General features: G+C 47.8%; 1 protein-coding gene across 4 annotated transcripts in view; it reads right to left on the reverse strand.

Annotated features, from left to right (window-relative positions):
• Nucleotides 1-20367, reverse strand: part of INPP5B (inositol polyphosphate-5-phosphatase B) — a 923852-nt gene that overhangs the window by 457088 nt on the left and 446397 nt on the right. For all 4 annotated transcript variants that reach the window (XM_078681233.1, XM_078681230.1, XM_078681231.1 and 1 more), the window contains one exon: nucleotides 18735-18836. In XM_078681233.1, the coding sequence (XP_078537359.1) occupies nucleotides 18735-18836 (102 nt within the window). The remainder of the gene's footprint in view (nucleotides 1-18734; nucleotides 18837-20367) is intronic.

Genomic DNA, 20367 nt, shown 5'->3' on the forward strand with positions numbered 1-20367 from the left:
CAGGGCCAGCTCCAGCAAAGTCCTGGAGTGCCTACCCTCCAAACATTGCAGTTTGCTATCGCTTGCCGGGAGCACTGCGGATTCAAGAGCATTAAAAATGCTCTAGATTCCACAAAGCGGAACAGAATTGCTTTTGGACAATGAGCCCGGTGTCATCAGTCTAGCTGTTGATCAGCAAATCATGCAAAAATCAGGAACCCGGAGACATCAATAAGAGTCACAATTAATGATGGCAGGGAGGAAAACTACAGCCAGAACTTCGAAGCTCCAAGATCTACAGCATGTATACACCCCTACTATGTGTCTTAGCATTTAGCTGGGAAATACATTTCTTGTGGGGTAATAAACACCAATGTAACCATTAGATGCACACAAACTGTATCCACAGCGTGGGAAAGCAGTGTGTCCAGTACCCTGGAAAAACATTGTACTCTGTGAGGTGTTGCCACAAAGGTTAATTTATGTGGGTATTTGTAATTTACAGCCCTAAATATGGGGTTTTTCAGATTTTAGGGTGACTTTAAACTGAATCATCAGGAGTGGGGCCAAAACTGGAAGAGGTGGCTGTTTACTGGAGGTCTTGCTATGAGGGTAATTTAATAGCTAGATCTGATGCATGGGAGAGGCTAATTCACCGTTCATGCACTAGAAGACTGCAGGAGGGGCATTTGGAGCAGGAACGAAATCAGAGACAGGGATAAGTGGAAAGAAGGAAAGGGAAGTAGCAGGAGGAGATGTTCTGATGACTATGATATGTTGTTCTCCTCTGTTCCAATCAAGACATCTTTTGTACAACCTCAAAGCAACATTTTTCAAGGAAGTTGTGCAGCTCCATCTTATAGTATTTCTATAAGCAGATTTTGAATTTTAGCATGGCCACACCACCACACAGTGTTCAATTTGAGCCGATGGTTGCTAGTGGGGGACACTGGCATTTATTATTGGGGATTGGGACTTAGTTTTCCGTATTAGATATTTACCAAGAGCAAGTGAGGAAAAAACACAGATCAGAAAAGCGGATGAAGAAAAAGACTGCGGAACCGTTACAAATAAAAAGCGGGAACCTGAAGAGCACGAAAAAGGGGTAGGGACTGTCTGACAGTAGATTAAATACTACTGGTCTTCGTATTCAATGTTTATTTGCACAGGGTCCCTGGTTCTGAGCAGAGCTCCGGGCACAACGCTTTATTTCACAAATTAAGCACTGCTGCCAAACTAGTGCCAATCTTCCACAGGCTGCAGGCTAACTACATCAAGAGACAGGTCATTTGGAGAACTGGGTCATTTATGTCAACTTTTTTTAATTAATTTTCAAGAATACAACTGTAATCACATCAATAAGCATATGCAGACAAAGCACATGCATTTGCAGTACCAGGTAAGTCCAAAGAGTCTGTCTAGCTATAACTTCTATATGTCAGGAAAAGTGACGTGATACAAAATTGGGGATGAAGATGAGGGAAAAACAGGGATATAAGGGAATCCGGGTGAAAGCATTAACAGTGATATATAAAGCCATAAAGCTGTCAAGATTATGTGCACAATGTACTGGATGTTGACAAATGAAGATTGTGGTTCTATATTGGGGTTAGTGTTATAGCCTGTGGAGTCTGACGCACTTTGGGATGGAGGAATCGATACAATATGACGAACATGGCTGCCTTTATTTGGTGTGTGAGATGTGTTGGGAGTTGCTGTGGTTGTATGGTAGATATCATGGGCCCTGTGTATCACTCAAAAAGTTGTATCAAGCAGAGTCGTTGCGGTGCAAAATGTTGATATTATAATATTGAAATGTGGTCTATCAAAGATTGCCATATGCTGGAAAATTTCCATTCTGAAAGTGTGAGAGCGTGAGTGGGATCTGTTCCATGGTTACCTCCTGCCACATCTTATGGAACCAGACTGTTGTGTGTTGGGCTTCCTGTTTCTTCCAGAAGAAAGCTATGAGCGGCTTGACTACTCCTGTCAAAGGCTTGATAAGTACCTTGTAGGATCCTGTTATGCTCATCATGGTTGAAGGTGTCATGCCCTAGATCACTCTGATCGGGTTAGCTGGGCTGGAGGTCCTCTTACTATTGTACAGTATGTAGGAAATACTAAATAAGGTGTTCAGTAGGTTTTGCCAGCGTTGTTTCTTGTCTCTGGGTGGTATATCTCTGTGTAGATCCTTCTCCCATAGAGAATGATAAGTATGTGAGGGCATTGGTTTTGGGTCTTGCAGCACCCGGTATGTCCTGGAGATTAATCCTTCTGCGCCCAAGTACGTACGTACTAGATTCTCAAAGGGTGTGAGAGGGGCAGGTGTAAAGCCCAGAGTCTGAGCTGAGAATATTGGAGTTAGGATTTCTCTTTGATGGGAAACTCTTGTTTGCATTGATTCAGGGAAGTAGTGAAGTCAGGGTTTCTAGCTATAAGTGTGTTCAGGGATAAAAATGTTGTGAGGCCGCTCTTGACCGCAAGTTGATCGCATATCTCAAGGATTATTTTAGTGGGCATTGCAGTGTAGGCACTTTTTGATTGAGAGTGACATGGGAGCCAGACGGGGTCCCACGGTGGATGGCGAATAACTGCGTGGACCATATAGACCCATGTCCTCGTACTACCCAGTCTGCCCAATACTGGTATAGACTGAGGTTCGGAAAGGCCAATCTCCCTTTGTGTTTGGGAAGCATAAGGAGCTTGTTTGATATTCAGGAGTGTTTCCTGTTCCGAATAAACAAGCATTTATTAGATAGGAGTTGAAAAATGTCTGACAAATGAATTGGTGTGGGGAGAGATTGAAAGTGGTATAGGTACCTGGGATAGATATTCATCATAATAATGTTAATGCATCCCAGCCATGATAAATATAGTAGCCGCCATCTCTTATGGTCTTTCATAATGGTTTTACAATACGCCGTCCAGCTCACCCTCATCATTTCGCTAATTGAGCGGTGATGTGGAGACCTATGTAACAAATCAAGGAATTTGCCTATTGAAAAGAGGCTTGTGTTCATAAATTTTGTATGTCCTGTGCACTTGCTGTGAGGTTAAAGATATAGGGCTTGTCTCAGTTTATTTTACTTAGCACTGCGTCTAGAAAGGCCTAACTCACCCGGTGTAATGCTTTCCTAGCATCTAGAGATATCAGTAGTGTGAGCATACCTCCTTTATGTATTTTTTGTAGCAAATGACCAAGGCACCTGACACTATCTTCTTCCAGTCTGTTGTGGATGAAACTCACCAGGTCTGGATTTAACCCATTCCCTGCAGCACGAATTCCGCTGCGGTGCGTGGATTTAATTAGGGGGCGTAACCCCTTGCGTGCTCAGGACGGCCCCTGGCCGTCCTATGTCACGGTAGGCGTGTGCAGAGGATGGCCGGGGGCCGTCTGAACTTCACCCACTAATTAATTCTTCTGCCCAGGCGTGGAATTTGTGCCGCACTCGGGAATCAGCGCCGTTCGGACGGCCCCGGCCGTCCTGAGCACACGCCCACCGTGACATAGCACACAAGGGGTTAACAACCCCAGAGGAGCCTCCAGTCGTATCACTAATATCTTAGTGTATAGTTTAGCATCTGTAGTTAGAAGGGCTATTGGGTGGTAAGAGGTACAAAATGTGGGGGTCCTTCCAATGTTGGGAATGAGCGTAATCTCTGCTTCACACATTGTGGGTGTGAGGCTAGTGATTTGCAAAATGGAGCTAAAATGAGGAAGCAAGTGGTTTTGGAGGATGGGCATTATATTCTGTAGAATTCAGGCATGAGACCATCTGGATCAGGGGATTTCCCTAACGGGGAGGAGTTTGAGTGCTTGGCGAAATTCTGAGATATCAAAAGGGGCTTCCCGGTGGTACGGATCTACGGGTGGCCATTCACAGTCCTGTAGGTTGTTGTGCATTTCAGTTGGATTTTCGATTCTTCACTTATATAAGGCTTGGTAGAAGGAATAGAATGTGGTTCGCTTCTTAGATTTCCCTTGGTTTAACGATCTCTAGGTGTGCGTATTTGTGGAATAAATGATTTAGGTCTATGGAGCCTGATCTTACGTGCAAGGACAGCCCACTTTATCCCCTTATTACTGAATCATTGACCAGGGGAAAAAGAGACCATTCGGCACAATTAGTCCTGTGTGCCTTAAGTTGGCCCGCACCGTGGCCAGTTTATATTGGTTAACTTAGGAGATGTTTTGTTTCTCAATAAGTTCCAGAGCTTTAATCTCGGATGTGAGCGTGTGCTCTATGAGTCGAGCTTCTCTCTATCTAGCTCAATGCTGATTGCTACGCAGTGTATAGTACCCTTAACCACTTCCACGCTCATGACGAGCTCAGCTCGTCATGAGCGACGACGCTCGTACGCTCATGACAAGCTGAGCTCGTCATGTAACGCGGCTTTTTTTAAATGCAGCGCGCAGCGGGAAAACCGCTAGCGTGCATGCGGTTAAAGGCACCCCAAAGCAAATGAGGAAACATCAACTAGTTGGTGTTGAGTGTAAAGTATTCAGTGATAGCGGTGCATGTGGCAAATCTATTTGCTGGCTCCCTCAGGCTTTGAGGGTTGAGGCACCAGCATGGGCCCTTATAATGGGAAAGCCCATCCCCCCTAGGTGAGAGGTAGGTGCGTGTGGTCAGATAACATGGCCACTGACTCTAGAGTGGGAAGTGGTGAGTGTGTGATCAGGACGTAGTCGGAGCACTAACAGGTAGAGTGAACATGGGAGAAAAAAAGAGTTGTCTTTCGTATCTGGGTATAAATGACAATCAGGAGTCGAGCAAACCTAGTTTAATATTTACTTTTTTGAGGAGTGCAACATCTGGAGAAGTGTGGCTCAATGGTTAGAGCGGCAGACCCTGATGCAGAGGTCTAGCCCGGGACCAGGGTTCAATTCCCCGCCTCGGCGGGTCTTGGGCTAAAAAATTCCACGGACCTGATAATTCTTGCCTCGGGCCTATTCCAATCATGGAGTCCCACTCTGCAACTCTGGGCAATAGCTTGCTTAATCTCCACAACGGCCCCCACAACGCTAAGGATGCCTGGCCTCCACCTTGGGGGTGCCCAGGAGTGGACACCTCACAGGGAAAGCCAGGATGGGTTCCACAGCGGTATTCGTACAAGCGCCTTGAGACCCTTGCGGGTGAGTAGTGCGCTATACAAGTATCAATTTACAATTTACATCGTTCATGTGCCTTGGTATACATTTGTATTTCTGTTCTTTTCCGCATTCCAGGCTAGGTTAGATTCTAACCTAGCCTGGAATCCGGAAAAGGACAGAATGCGGCTGCCCGAGGCCACGCAGTGGCCATCAGGAGGGCGGCCTCTCGCGCGGGCTAAGCTAAGGCCTTATTACTTATTTATATTTATTTATATGAAGTTTATGAAGCGCCTGGTTACACTAGCTAGTGTGTCCCCGCGCTGAAAGAACAAACTGAGTGACGGACTGAAGAGCAGAGTTCTGGGAGGCCCCTGGCGCGTAAGTTAGCTAGTGGGAAACAAGCTGGTTTTAAGCTCTTTGCAGAAAACCGCTTCAGATGTTTCAAATCGTAATCTCTGTGGGAGTTTGTTCCAGTGGGTAGCAGCCATGACCCTGAAGGATCTTCCCCCCATTCTAGCTCTAGTGAACTTAGGGGCCTGGACTCGCCCAGTTCCACTAGATCTCAGTTGGCGCGTCGGGAGGTAAGGTTCAAGCATATGGTGAAGGTACGTAGGGCCCCTCCTCTTGTAAAAAACAGGTCAGGGACAACCAATATTTGCCCGGCGGTATCGCCTCTTTAACCCACAAAATATTAATCAATGAAGAGGCAGGCGCTGGAGACTGGAAGGCAGGAAACAAGGTTTATTCTCTCCGGAGGAGAACACATCAGTTCGGACAGCCAGTATCGTCACGAGGTGCTCTAACCGCATCTCTGAGGCCTGGCCTCTTATACACAGTTTTGTGATCTTTATTACAGGTAACACATTCTTGCAATGCTTTGAAGTATGAAAGGACATCCTCGGAATCTCCCCTTCAGGCCCTTTCCCACACACATTTACAGTTGAAGTCCCCACCCCGGTCACAATAGGTGATGATTATCGTGCAGCTGGACATTCCGCCGATTCACGGAATGTGTGGGGTTGATCGGATATCACAGGGTGGGGGCTTTGATCAATTCGAGGGTCCTTTAATGGGGGAAGCTTCCTACTGTACGGGGGGCAATAAACAGTATCCGCAGAGCTAGGTGGTGGCCTGGGAACGAGGAAGACAAACGGGCACACAGGAAAGGGGGGTTTGTATCAAAGGGCCTGGGACCATGAAAGGAATGAAGGGAGGTGTCGCGCTGGGAACAGGATGGGGTTCTGAGGCAGAGCTGCGCTGAAGAGGGGTTTATGACCCAAGGCATGTGAGAGCGGGGGTGGCCAGTGCGTGGGGGGGTTTGTGAGGGCGAAGGGCTGTGCTGGGGGCCAGTGGCGTGCAGAGGGTGGTTCTGATCGAGGCACCTAAAATGGCGGGTGCGTATGACAAAAAGTGTGGCATCAGGGGAAAAAGGCAAGATGGCGCAGATAATGTTTACCAAAACGTACTAATTTTCCACAGTCCTCCCTTTAACATTTCCAAGACATCTTGCTGGCCTATTTCCTATCCATGTCTACTGCGGCGGTCATAAGTAAAGAAGTAGGAACCCAGGTGAAGAAGCTATAAACATAACATTTAAAATCTTTCGTCTTAGGAGGCGGGCCTATCGATAAGCTCGTTTGCAGGAAAGTCATAGTAATGCAATATCGGACAAAAACGATTCTGTAGTGAGAGCGTTGAGTACATTTCATAGATGCTTATAGTCATTCGGAATATGAACTGATAGGTTATTACATATGTAAGTTCTTTTCGCATTCGGTTGGAGCACAATCAATGCAATGGTGGCTGGGAAAGAAATGAGACGTAGTAAACGCGGTAATCAGGGGTGTCATTGTTCGAAGGGGAAGTCCTATGGTCATGGACCATTATTAGTGAGTTCTCAGCATTCTTTGTCGTCTTCTGTTGGCACTGTGGAGCACCGGCGGTGGAGCTATGTGTCCAGCTCTATTCTAGGTCCCGCGTTGCAGGGCATGACCTTTTCCTCGCTTTCCTGGTCAAAAAGGTCCTTTTCGCCCTGTGTCTTTTTGAGTCGATTGTCAAAGAGTTCAGGTGGAAGAAGGGGGTGTGTGGGTAGTCCTTAGGGTAGGTCGGAGGAAAAGGGGATGGAGCAGGGCCAGATCGGGAACAGACCAGGGGGACGGAAAACTTTAGGTAGGTGGGCCCATGACCGAGTTCAGAGAGCTGGGATTTTCGGCACATGTTGATCATCGAGCAGGGGCATCAGGTCAGCCCTTTCCTCTCATTTTTGTCGGAAACAGTGCCTCGTCCTGCGACTCCTTACTGTTGCGGTCTCGCCTTGGCCAATGTCGCAGATGTTCCACGATCTGTAGTCAGGCCGCGTGCTCCCACATCCGGTCTCTCTCTCCTCCGACAGTGGTACCCTTAAATGAGTTTGAAAAGACAGTCTTTAGAGAATTGGCAGAGGAAGGTAATCACATAAGTCTATTTCTCTCCCTGTTCCAAGCAAATGAGAAACATCCGTTACATTGGGGTTCACAACCAACATATAAATAATTGATGATGGGCTTGCTGGATTTCCTATAACTTTCCTTCGTAACTATTTCGTTGGTGTTTGTTGGTGTTACATTCATTGTCGTGGTACGAGATCTGGTACCTATTCATTGCATTTTGCTTATTACAGTTACGTCAGTTCTTCTGACAGAGACCCACTTTCCTAGTACGAGCCTTACAAAGCTATACCGTTCTCCAGGGCTTTATATTTTACGAAAAAGTGCAACGTTTTATCACCATGGTCTGATAGGTATCTTTCTGAGGAACGAACATAGGCTAAACAATTTTCCATTCTATCAATGCATCCTACCTTTTCGCTAAACATTTTACCTTTAACAGGGTTTATTGCAACAATGTCTTCATTTCGGTCTAATCTTAACTTTGCAAACATCATTCTAATTCCTACATAGTCTCTTACAACCTGACTACTTCATTAAAAACCGGGGTCTTATGGAACACAACTAGGGACATAGCAAACTGTGGTGAGGGACTATCGTCTTGCTTTGTGTCATGAGGGCGTTGTCTAGCAGAAGGCCACAGTTCAGTTGGTAAGCGTTCAGTGACATTTCTCGAATTCTAAACTCTGTAGTTTGCTTATCAACAAATCATTTCTAGGAACAACGGCTGGCCTGTGTTAGTCGTAAGTCGACCCATCTCTTACGACCGGGGGAGAGGGACAGTTTTAAAACTCTCGTCCGGGGCAGCTGATACAAAACTGAGGGCGTTCTGGGAAGATGGGGATGTTTCGATCACTTTTACTGTTTGGGTATTGCGACAATTCGGGACGGGGAAGGTCGCGTTATCTGAGGCATTTTTTTTGTTATCATAGAAGCCACTGACATGTAGTTCCCTTATTACGGGTCAGATTAGGGAACCTCAGTCGTCTTACCTGTCCTTTCCTTTTTGGCCAATTCTAGGTTTCATCAATATTTAGCAGAAAGGAGAGGTAGTGACACGGCATCAAGGTGATTTTATTTAAGACAAATTTTGTGCAAATACTTGCGGTATTTGGAGCCAATTTAGTAGCGCACCAAGGGTGGCGGTTTGCCAACTAGGTGCTAGTCGTTCGGAAGAGTGAGAGTGTGGAGGAAAGAGAGGGAGAGAGAGAGAGAGAGAGAGAGAGAGAGAGAGAGAGAGAGAGAGAGAGAGATGTGCAACAATAGGCTAAATAGTACACGTGCGACATGGAGAGTGGCCGTTTATTAAGATAGGCTATTCAGCGTAGTACACAACATGAGACATTACGGGTCTGTGTTAGAATTTCGAAAGCATGCAGTTTGGGACGGACGAGCACTAGGCCGGGTACAGGGGACATGCATTGAGTAAAAGGCACCATTGTGTCGCACTTCTCGCACTCTCGGTCCTTTGACTAGTTAAGTCAACGCTTCAGTCGTACAAAAACATTCTCTCATAGTTTCAGACATACGTGACATGTGCCCATTCACGCAACACGGATTAGGGGTGATCGGGTTTCATCATATCATACAACTTATTGGCTCTTTCGTTACAAGAGCAGTTTGTGGGCGTGCTTAGGTGCCACCTTGCAGCGTTAGTCCGCTTCATGTATCAGACATGGCGAGGCTTTAGATCTTCACCATACCTCAGTCGTGATTCCAATGTAACCTGTAGAGGGAGGAAAAGAGGGGAAGGGAGGGGGACAACATTCGAGCATATCAAATGCATGGGCACGAAAGTCCTTTACTTACCACATACTCGTCTTATCTCCTCGGGATAGAATCCCTGGGGTCTTGGTTTCTGAAGCCAGGGGGGGGGGGGGGGGGGCAGTGTGTCCTTATAGGTCGTGTGTAGGGAAACGTTAAAAATCAGAGGCTCTTAGTGCGGGGTATCTAGTTTGTAGATGTATCTAGCTATCGGGGCCCTTAAATCTTTTCCAATGCTGTGATGGTCTAAGGCATATCAGCTCTTTGGCCAACTCTGTTCCCTAGTACCTTTGAGTGCCGTACCTTCATAACGTTCTATCATTTACACCGCTTCACTTTACCCGTCCTCAGAAGTCGAGGTCCTTTTCCATGCACTAGTTCCTGAGCCAGTCGCATACTTGGAGGCAGAGTATCGTGTCTTAGAGTCGATCCTCCATCCGGGGCTGAGCAACCATCTTCTAATAACCTTAAAAAGAGAACAAAGCAGGGTGCACAGAAAAACTCTCCCGCTGATCCCACATTTAAAAAGCATGCAATACCTGTTCATAGTTTGGAAAACCTTTATTTGCACAATCGTTCAGCATGTAGATATGAGAGTGCAATCGTATTTGGCCGGACACGGCGATGGCTGAAGCACGTACAGTAAGGGGGGGGCTATTTTGCAGCATTAAAAAACATTTAAAAGGGTTTATTTAGTCATTTGCAGGAAACTAAAAAGGTCTATCAATAGGTGAGGGATCAAGGGGCATTCATTTCATAATTGGAAGCACAGTTAGACTAGTTGCAATCAAATTTCCTAAATGCATACCGTGGGCGTGTGTCACAAGCGAGGTTATGTATCAGTTACAATAATATCATAATAAATCGTACATTGAAAACAACATTTTTAACTGGGTCCTTTTACATGTTCGTCGAGTGAACCCTCCCTCTTTTTCGTCAAGTGTACAAAGGATCATATATATCTCAGAACATCAAGTCTTATTAGCTAAAAAACACCACGAGGCGTTCGTAAGTTCTCATTGACACCGGCGCCATTTTGGGCGGGGCCGGGTTAGTCCGGAAGTAGCATCAGGGACAAAATGTTTCCCACAACCGGCGGTTGGACCAGAGTCCTTTTCGGCAGTTCAAAAAAACTTGTGCTAACAGAAGGGGTGGCTATGTCGTGGTTATTTCGTTAGCGACCAAGGCAGTTGTTCCTCACCGGAAGCCTGCAGGGGCCGAGGGCTCCGGGGACTTTTGTAGAATCTTCAAGGCTGTGGGGATGCTGTCGGAGGTGGGGGCTCGTGCCCCGGTGGGCAAGCGTCCGAGTTACATTGCTGGTCAAAGTTACTCTAGCGGCCTAGACCCGCCTTCCAGGGGGCCCAGACGCCATTTTGAGACCCTGCAGCAGCCGCCCTTCGTCGAGTCTGCAAGAGTGGAAGAGACCCTTTGGAGTGAAAAAATGGAACACCGTGCCGTAGGAGCAGGACATTCGGCTAGGGTGCAGCTGTGGTGCCCCCACCTGGGGGGGCGAGGGAGACTCGTTCGCACCGTCTCCCTCTCCCAGTGCACCCCACGCCGCCCCTTCTCACGGGCATACATGATGGCCACTCCACATCCCGTGCTCCACAAGTACACTTGAGGGCCATCGTATGTCTTGTGCTGCGCAAGTATGGCCGCGCCATTGCATGTCCTGTGCTGCGGAAGTATGGGCGCCGCCGTTGCATGTCCGGTGCTGCGCAAGTATGGGCGCCGCCGTTGCATGTCCGGTGCTGCGCAAGTATGGGCGCCGCCCGGCTGGAGGATTTCGGCGCCGGGCCGGGGGCTGGGAAACCTCCTATCCGGGGAGGTGGGAGAGGCTCGTCCGCGTCGCCTCTCCCTCCCAGCCCACCCTGTACCAATTTCAGCAGAGGTATTTGTGATGGCCGGACCGGGGCTGGGAAACCTCCTATCCGAGGAGGTGGGAGAGGCTCGTTCGCGTCGCCTCTCCCTCCCAGCCCACCCTGTACCAATTTCAGCGGAGGTATTTGTGATGGCCGGACCAGGAGATACGAGGGAGGGGGTCATCTGCACCCGCCCCCTCCCTACTCGTGGCCCGGGGGACGCCACCCCACGAAGAAGAGGATGGGACGGCCATTTCATGCCGGGCCCGTGGTGCCTCCTGGACATCCCACTGGCGATCTTTTCGATCGATGGCTGTCAGCAGGCCCCGCCCCACACGTGCTGTGTGTTTCACCTTCCGGATGGGCGTGACCGGTGACCTGCGGCATTTCGGGAACTTCCGGAGTGGGGGTAGGTATTTTGTTTGGACAGGCATGTCTGGGTAATGGGGGGTTGTCTATGCAGGCCTGTAATTGCTCCTTTTTTTTTTCAGAGTGGGGGGGGCAGCAGAGAGTAATCAGTCCTATTGCACTCGAAGTTTGAGTTCATTAATGGAATGTATACTAATCTGTCCGAGACTACTCTGTGTATTGTTTCTGTAGGTTATCCGAAAAGGGTGGCTTTTTCTTTGTGTTAGGGAATAGTAGCAGTAGTACGGGGTTCGTCACCGGGTAACTTAGAGCTAGACTGGGTTTCTCGTCTTAGCGTTGTTCGATCTATGAGGATTCAAACATGTCGCTGAAATTGGTCTGGCGAAATCTGTGCCTTCGGGCATAATCAAACGTGGTGGTTCTATCTGGCCTGTCCGTATCAGTCTGATTCATCTTTGTCTCACGCCTTTTCCCTTTCTGCCGGCCTGTTATTTCTGTCGGCCCTCTGCTCCTACCCTCGTTCAGTAGAGTCGGGCATTGGGCTTTCCAGTGCCCGGAATATTTACAAAAAGCACATTGGTTTTGCCCTAAGTCTGGTCGTCCTGTGCGTAGTGTCGGGGGATTACTTTCGGGTCGTTGTGTCTTGGGGTTGTCCTGTCGATATATTCCTTTACCTACTCTGACTTCGTCTCTTTCCTTTCGTTGCATTGCTTCTTTGCGCCACATACCGAGACTGTCGAGCATAATAGGCGTTGTCTTATTACTACAAAGGGCTATTCCTAACGTTTCTATTTTATCAAGATCGAAGGATCCTATCAGTGGCCACTGTTTCTCTTGATTGTCTTTGGTATACCTGTGCCACAGCTTACTATAGGCTATGGTAACTAATCCATACTTTGTGAACATGTCTTTATTAGGGGTGCCTTCCAGCGGAGCTAGATGGTCCACCTCTAATAAACGGTCCGGGCTGAACCAACTATCAATCAGTGGGGAGAAGACAGACATGACGGCTCGCAACGAGGACAAAAGTCAGCACTGCCTATCTTATCACTGCGTGCAAAGACTAGACAGAATATTTCTATTCTACGTTGTTTGCACGCAGTGAATACCTCATGAACCAAAACAGTCAATAAACAATCAGTGGGGAGAATAAGTAGGCCCGCAAAAGGTCTGCGTCCTCTACCCTTTCACTATCTGCAAAGAGGAACCTGTTCTTTCCTGTTTGCAGACAGAGAATCTCCAGAAAACAATCCGCGAACAGTAGTTCGGGGTCAAAAACAATTAATCAGTGTGGGTTAAAACAATCAATCAGTGGGGGAGAAAGATAGGCACGCTGGCTGCGTTACCTATCCTTCACTCTTTGCAAAGAGAGAGAGCCTGTTGTTTCTCTGTTTGCAGACAGTGAATCTCCAAACAAGTCAACAAAGAGTAATACTAGTATTTTCCGATCAATTAATCAATCATTTCGCAATTCGTCGTGTTTACACGACCTTACCCGGACCGTATGGACAGTTTCTTATCTTCCGAATCCAGCGCCCGATCGTCCTCTTTTCCTCGTATTCCTCACGGCACTCCTGATGGTTCCCAGTCAGGACCGTAGATCACTCGAGAGAGGTCTGTTCGGAACCAGTGAAGTTCGGATGATCGGCTGCCAGACGAGGGTCTATTGGGCAAGAGCTCTCCCGATCGTTGCAGTCGTTCACTCTGTCGTCAGGACCTCTCCCACTGGATCCACGTGTCGCTGATGGGCCCCACGCTTGGGACGCCAATTGTAAAAAACAGGTCAGGGACAACCAATATTTGCCCGGCGGTATCGCCTCTTTAACCCACAAAATATTAATCAATGAAGAGGCAGGCGCTGGAGACTGGAAGGCAGGAAACAAGGTTTATTCTCTCCGGAGGAGAACACATCAGTTCGGACAGCCAGTATCGTCACGAGGTGCTCTAACCGCATCTCTGAGGCCTGGCCTCTTATACACAGTTTTGTGATCTTTATTACAGGTAACACATTCTTGCAATGCTTTGAAGTATGAAAGGACATCCTCGGAATCTCCCCTTCAGGCCCGTTCCCACACACATTTACAGTTGAAGTCCCCACCCCGGTCACAATAGGTGATGATTATCGCGCAGCTGGACATTCCGCCGATTCACGGAATGTGTGGGGTTGATCGGATATCACAGGGTGGGGGCTTTGATCAATTCGAGGGTCCTTTAATGGGGGAAGCTTCCTACTGTACGGGGGGCAATAAACAGTATCCGCAGAGCTAGGTGGTGGCCTGGGAACGAGGAAGACAAACGGGCACACAGGAAAGGGGGGTTTGTATCAAAGGGCCTGGGACCATGAAAGGAATGAAGGGAGGTGTCGCGCTGGGAACAGGATGGGGTTCCGAGGCAGAGCTGCGCTGAAGAGGGGTTTATGACCCAAGGCATGTGAGAGCGGGGGTGGCCAGTGCGTGGGGGGGTTTGTGAGGGCGAAGGGCTGTGCTGGGGGCCAGTGGCGTGCAGAGGGTGGTTCTGATCGAGGCACCTAAAATGGCGGGTGCGTATGACAAAAAGTGTGGCATCAGGGGAAAAAGGCAAGATGGCGCAGATAATGTTTACCAAAACGTACTAATTTTCCACACTTTGTAGGATCCGGTGTCCTACACACAGTGCTTTAAAAACCACCCGTTCCTTGATTGGCAGCCAATGCAAGGTTGTAAGTGCTTTCTTAGCTGACGCTCTCTTAGGGAGCATCAGAATTAGGCGGGCCGCCGCGTTTTGAACGCGCTGCAACCTCTGTAAGCACTTGGCGCTGGCACCCAAGTACAAGACATTTCCATAATCCAGTCTAGATGTGATTACGGCATGGATTAGGGTCTGTCTCGCCGACTGTGGTAGGAGATTCAGGGTTTTTCTAAGGATCCTCAGCATTCCAAAGCACGTGCCTGCCACTTGTTTTGTCTGGTGCTCGAACGAGATTTTATTGTCCAGCCAGATACCAAGGTTTTTTACTGGATTACTGGGAATGGGTAGATTACCCAGCATCGAAGGCCACCATGCCAAGGTCCATACTGAGGGGGCCCTGCCCACGATCAGTACCTCCGTTTTATTTCCGTTCAATTTAAGGCAGTTCTCGGCCATCCACGTGGCGAGTTCCTGCATACACGCATTAAAATTGGTGGCACACTGCTCCTTTGGTTGTGTCAGTGTCACCACCACTTGCGTGTCATCCGCATAAGATACTACTTCTACCCCAAATCTGTCAGTGATATCTGCCACCGGAGCTACATACAGATTGAAGAGAGTCGGGCTGAGACTAGATCCCTGGGGTACTCCCTGTTTTAGATCAATTTTGTTCGATCGTAAGGGACCCTGTGCCATTTGGAAACTGCGATCTGCAAGAAATGATTCCAGCCACTCACAGGCTTTGCCCACCACTCCTCCCCTCTTTAGACACCGTAGCAGGGTGTGGTGAGCCACGGTGTCGAACGTGGCACTCAGGTCAAGCAGGATCAGTGCCGCTGTTTGCCCCTCATCCGCATGTTTCCTCAAGCTTTCAGTTGACAAGAGGAGTGCTGACTCAGTGGAGTGGAGGGCACGAAAACCCGACTGGGTGGAGTGTAGCAGGCCATTTGCCTCAATATGCGCCGAAAGTTGTTTATTGACTGCCTTTTCCGCAATCTTTGCAAAGCATGGGAGAAGCGAAATGGGGCGTAGGTTGTCAAGTTGTTCCATCCTGACATTCGGTTTTTTCCTCAACGGCAGAACCACCGCCTCTTTCCATGATTTAGGCACCTGCCCTAACTCAAAGGAGAGTTCTAATAGTTGTGTGATATGTGGCTCAAGAATTTCCACACATCCGTGGAGTGCTTTAGGGGGTGCAGGGTCTGCAGGGGAGCCTGACTTAATACTTCTGGCAATCTGACATAGGGTCTCCCGCTGGGGCACCACAAAAGCAGTTAGATGGTTCCTGCCCGGGTTTACGGGGGCAAAGTATTTTCCACCGTCTACCCTGGCCGTGTCCGGAAAGGTGGAGTAGATTTTATCCACCTTATTGGCAAAGTACTCTGCTATCTGATTGCAGGACTCTACTGAGCCCCTCAGCCTAGGGGTATCTGTACTGGACAGGTCTGATAGCTCTTTGTAGACCATAAACAATTCCTTCATAGAATTGTCAGCTCCCTCAATCCTACTGCAGTAGTAGATTCTGCGGACCTTCCTGATTAGGGCATGGTATTCCCTCAGGCTAGCTTTATACGTGTCTCTCTCTAGTTCGGAGTAGCTTCTTCTCCACAGCCTCTCCAGCTGTTTACAATCTTTCTTTTTTTCCCGAAGTTCCGCATTAAACCAGGGTGCAGATTTGGACCTTCTCAGAGGGGCCCTGTGCGCCCAAGGTGCCGTACAATCCAGAGCTTCAGTAATGCGCCTATCTAATGCCTCGCAGGCTGCATCCACTCCCAGCCCTCTAGATGGGCCGTCCCTGCCAAAGGCCTTGTTGAATGCCTCTACTGAGAACTTAGCCCATTTTCTACGTCTTATTTTCGTGTCCATCTCATCCCGTGCTGTGAGCTCAGGTACTACCGCTCTGAACGTGACCAAATAGTGGTCCGACCAGATCACCGGAATGGGAGGGGTTACGAAGAGCATGTTCCAATTAGCAAAAATGGGATTTACTTTTGTCGTGTGGTAGTTTATCGGCAATGGCGACAAGTAATTTCTTGTTCGGGTAAGGACCATGATTTAGCTGCATGTGATGGCCTGGACATTGTGTGGCCATGTCTGTGTCGGGCAGGAGCAGCAGGAACGTCAGTAGTTCACTCCGTCTGGGCACGTGTTTTGTACTTGTGGAGCACTGGTGCGGGTCAGGGGAGGATTCTGAGGGGCAGATGCTGCTTTCCACAGTTGTGGGAGCATAAGATGGCCTTCATCTCCTGCATGCTGCATGCGGTGCCCTGCAGCCCGCGTGGTCTTCCGGTTCGCGGTCTCCATTGTTCGGGGGCTGGCGGGGGCGTGAGCGTCTTAAATTTGAGGGGCTTTGGGCTTGGTCACCGGAGAGGCTATTTTAGTTGGGAGCGGCTTGTCGTTTTCCTGGGTCGCGCGCCTAAGTATTGTCCTCTTCTGGTTAGCTCGAGGTTGAATCGGGCATGGGCATACTGCCATGCCCCTGGGTTTAGGTTCCAGCACGTCTGCGGCGAACTCAGCTGCAGAACCGTCAGTGTGGCTGGCGGGCTCCATATTTGCGCGACCAGTTGTTTACAGGACGCTGTGAAGGGTTCACTCAGTGGGTGGCCCCGCCCTCTCGCTAACCGGTAACTTATTTAGTTACCTCTTGGTCCCGGTTTCATTGCAGCCTTCCATTTGCCTGCAGTCGATATCACCACGGGGTTTTAATAATAGTATGCTTTACATGTCCAGCGTACGTGGGTAATGGCGTCCGTTTGCGGCCATTTTCATTTGGCGGGACGTCCGGCGCATGTGTGTAATGGCACCCGGCGCAGCCATTCTGCTTCGTTTTCTATCTATTGTGGGGACATGTAGGTTGGGTGATATGCACAAGTTACTACTTGTGTAACGATATATCTGTAAGAGACATTAGTTAGATTAATTGCAAAAAACACAGTTGATGGACTGGACTGTTCCCATGAGGCACAGGGTCAGAGCTGATTTGCATATAGCCAGTGTCTAACCCAGGGTGGTGTGGAGTGCAACAAAACGATGGATTTAGGCCCAGATCCTTGTACTGGGGTGAATGTATGACATTGTTCTACATTCTGTCCCTCAACTGTGTTTTTTGCAATTTTCACCCCGAGTGGGCTGGGTATGCTCAGACGTGAGTCCCAGGCTCTCCACACCACTGGTGTCAAGCTATCCAGGCTGATGAAGGCTGATAGCCAGAAACCGGTCCTTGGATGCTTGATTCCGGTCTGGGAAAGACATGGCTTGGTAGTTCGGACTGGACTGTTCCCATGAGGCACAGGGTCAGAGCTGATTTGCATATAGCCAGTGTCTAACCCAGGGTGGTGTGGAGTGCAAAAAAACGATGGATTTAGGCCCAGATCCTTGTACTGGGGTGAATGTATGACATTGTTCTACATTCTGTCCATCAACTGTGTTTTTTGCAATTTTTACCCCGAGTGGGCTGGGTATGCTCAGACGTGAGTCCCAGGCTCTCCACACCACTGGAGTCAAGCTATCCAGCTGATGAACGCTGATAGCCAGAAACCGGTCCTTGGATGCTTGATTCCGGTCTGGGAAAAACATGGCTTGGTAGTTCGGACTGGACTGTTCCCATGAGGCATAGGGTCAGAGCTGATTTGCATATAGCCAGTGTCTAACCAAGGGTGGTGTGGAGTGCAAAAAAACGATGGATTTAAGCCCAGATCCTTGTACTGGGGTGAATGTATGACATTGTTCTACATTCTGTCCATCAACTGTGTTTTTTGCAATTTTTACCCCGAGTGGGCTGGGTATGCTCAGACGTGAGTCCCAGGCTCTCCACACCACTGGAGTCAAGCTATCCAGGCTGATGAAGGCTGATAGCCAGAAACCGGTCCTTGGATGCTTGATTCCGGTCTGGGAAAGACATGGCTTGGTAGTTCGGACTGGACTGTTCCCATGAGGCACAGGGTCAGAGCTGATTTGCATATAGCCAGTGTCTAACCCAGGGCGGTGTGGAGTGCAAAAAAACGATGGATTTAGGCCCAGATCCTTGTACTGGGGTGAATGTATGACATTGTTCTACATTCTGTCCATCAACTGTGTTTTTTGCAATTTTCACCCCGAGTGGGCTGGGTATGCTCAGATGTGAGTCCCAGGCTCTCCACACCACTGGAGTCAAGCTATCCAGGCTGATGAAGGCTGATAGCCAGAAACCGGTCCTTGGATGCTTGATTCCGGTCTGGGAAAGACATGGCTTGGTAGTTCGGACTGGACTGTTCCCATGAGGCAAAGGGTCAGAGTTGATTTACATATAGCCAGTGTCTAACCCAGGGTGGTGTGGAGTGCAAAAGAACGATGGATTTAGGCCCAGATCCTTGTACTGGGGTGAATGTATGACATTGTTCTACATTCTGTCCATCAACTGTGTTTTTTTGCAATCATCAATTTGCCAGCAGGAAATCATACTGTAAAACGAGTAAGAGCAGGTTCTAAGTGGTATTAGTTAACAGCTACATATCTCTTCATAAACATCTCTGAAAATAAATGTTTTCACTTGTTCTAGCAATTAAAGATATTTAAATGTAAACATCAACATACCCTACACAGTAAACATCAGGTGGGTCCTTGTCACAGCTTAACCAAGGCTGAAGACTTTCCTTGGGTGACTGTCCATTTACGTTGTATGTGCCAACAAAAAACCTAGGCATGATAAAGAAGTACAACAGAGTTACATTTCATGTCTAGAAAGGCACTATAGGAACAGAACTTACAATAGTACACATCCATTGAAATTAATTCACGGTCTCGCACCAACACTTTATTCACAATTCAACATTACAAAAAAACTTAAATGGTCTCAGTTTGACTAAGAACTCGGTAAAAAGTGTTTTAGATCAAATAAACAAAAACATGTACATGAATTATTATTCACAAAGTATGTGTACATCAACCATATACATCTTTGTGAAAGTGATCTGAAGAAAATAGTTTGCAATGAATACAGTCTAGATAAATAGTGACTATGGGACTACTAGTCTAACGTGGCTCCATATAGGAAGAAAACCATTGAGTGATAATTACCAGAATTGCTCTGCAATTTGAAAATGTGCAACCAAGGGCTGGGCAGTTAATTACCACAAATCTTGGGACAGGTAGCGCTCAACCTGCAATTCCTAATGAGTTCACTAAACCAATAAACCTGACACTTACATGGCCAGAAAGTACCACAATAAAGTCAGCCTTTGGTTAAGGTCAGTACTAGACGGGTAAATGGGATGCCAAAGCACAGGGGCGCCAGATAATCTCCAAGCAACAAAAGCATCATATTCAACCTGACTGCAAGGTGGGGGGCGTTACCTTGCCTAAGAAGGTCAAACTATTTGCATCTGGTCCGCCTTTCTAGTTAGGAGGTGCGTAAGAAATAACTCATTTTCAATACTGTGTCGTCAGGCTTCCTCTTAATCTCAAATTGTGGAATCATATGAACATAACGCAGGCATAATGTCACAGGACCAACTCCCGCCAAGCGTCAAGTAAATATGTGTTAAAGAATAAGCTGGCAACACTGAACATCATATCCGTCTCTAAAATCAAATTCTTGAAAGAACTGCCAGCAGGCAGATCCACATAACATGGCCGACTTGGAGATATCTGTGTTGTGAACCTGCTTGTATGGAGCAAGGGTCGAGGTTGCTCTGCTAGATGAACAGAAACTGAATTTCTAAACGAGCCCATTTTGTGTGTGTTAAATAAAAAAAAACACCTATGAACCTAACACAGCTTCTGCGGTCCTGGATCGATTTAACCACACGCAATGGAGAGACATGTAGAGAGGCTCACTTTTTGCACAGCAAATGTAGAAAATAACCTGAAAATGTTTCATGGCTGTTTTTATGATACAGAGGTAAAAGGTGTTTGGTGCAAGTGCTGTGTTAACTTGAAATAGAACTAGTCAAAAAGTATGCAATCAGTTTAGTACTTGTGATATGAAAACAAGTTACTTACCTGTAACTTTAGTTCTCCAGTATTGGAATCTTTCATAGATTCACATGCCTGAATCATTCCCCGTCGTCGAGACGGGAGTCTCCGGTATATAAAAAAGCAGTGCTTAGTAGTATAGCAAACTGAAAAGAGGCCTAGGCCCATTTCCCTTTTGCAACCCATAGCCTTTGTTATGTAAAAAAGGCCCAAACTTTTCCCTGAACCAATCAGAGCTCCTCACCCTCTAGAA

Source organism: Lissotriton helveticus, chromosome 3_1, assembly GCF_964261635.1.
Source record: "Lissotriton helveticus chromosome 3_1, aLisHel1.1, whole genome shotgun sequence".
Taxonomy (NCBI): domain Eukaryota; kingdom Metazoa; phylum Chordata; class Amphibia; order Caudata; family Salamandridae; genus Lissotriton; species Lissotriton helveticus.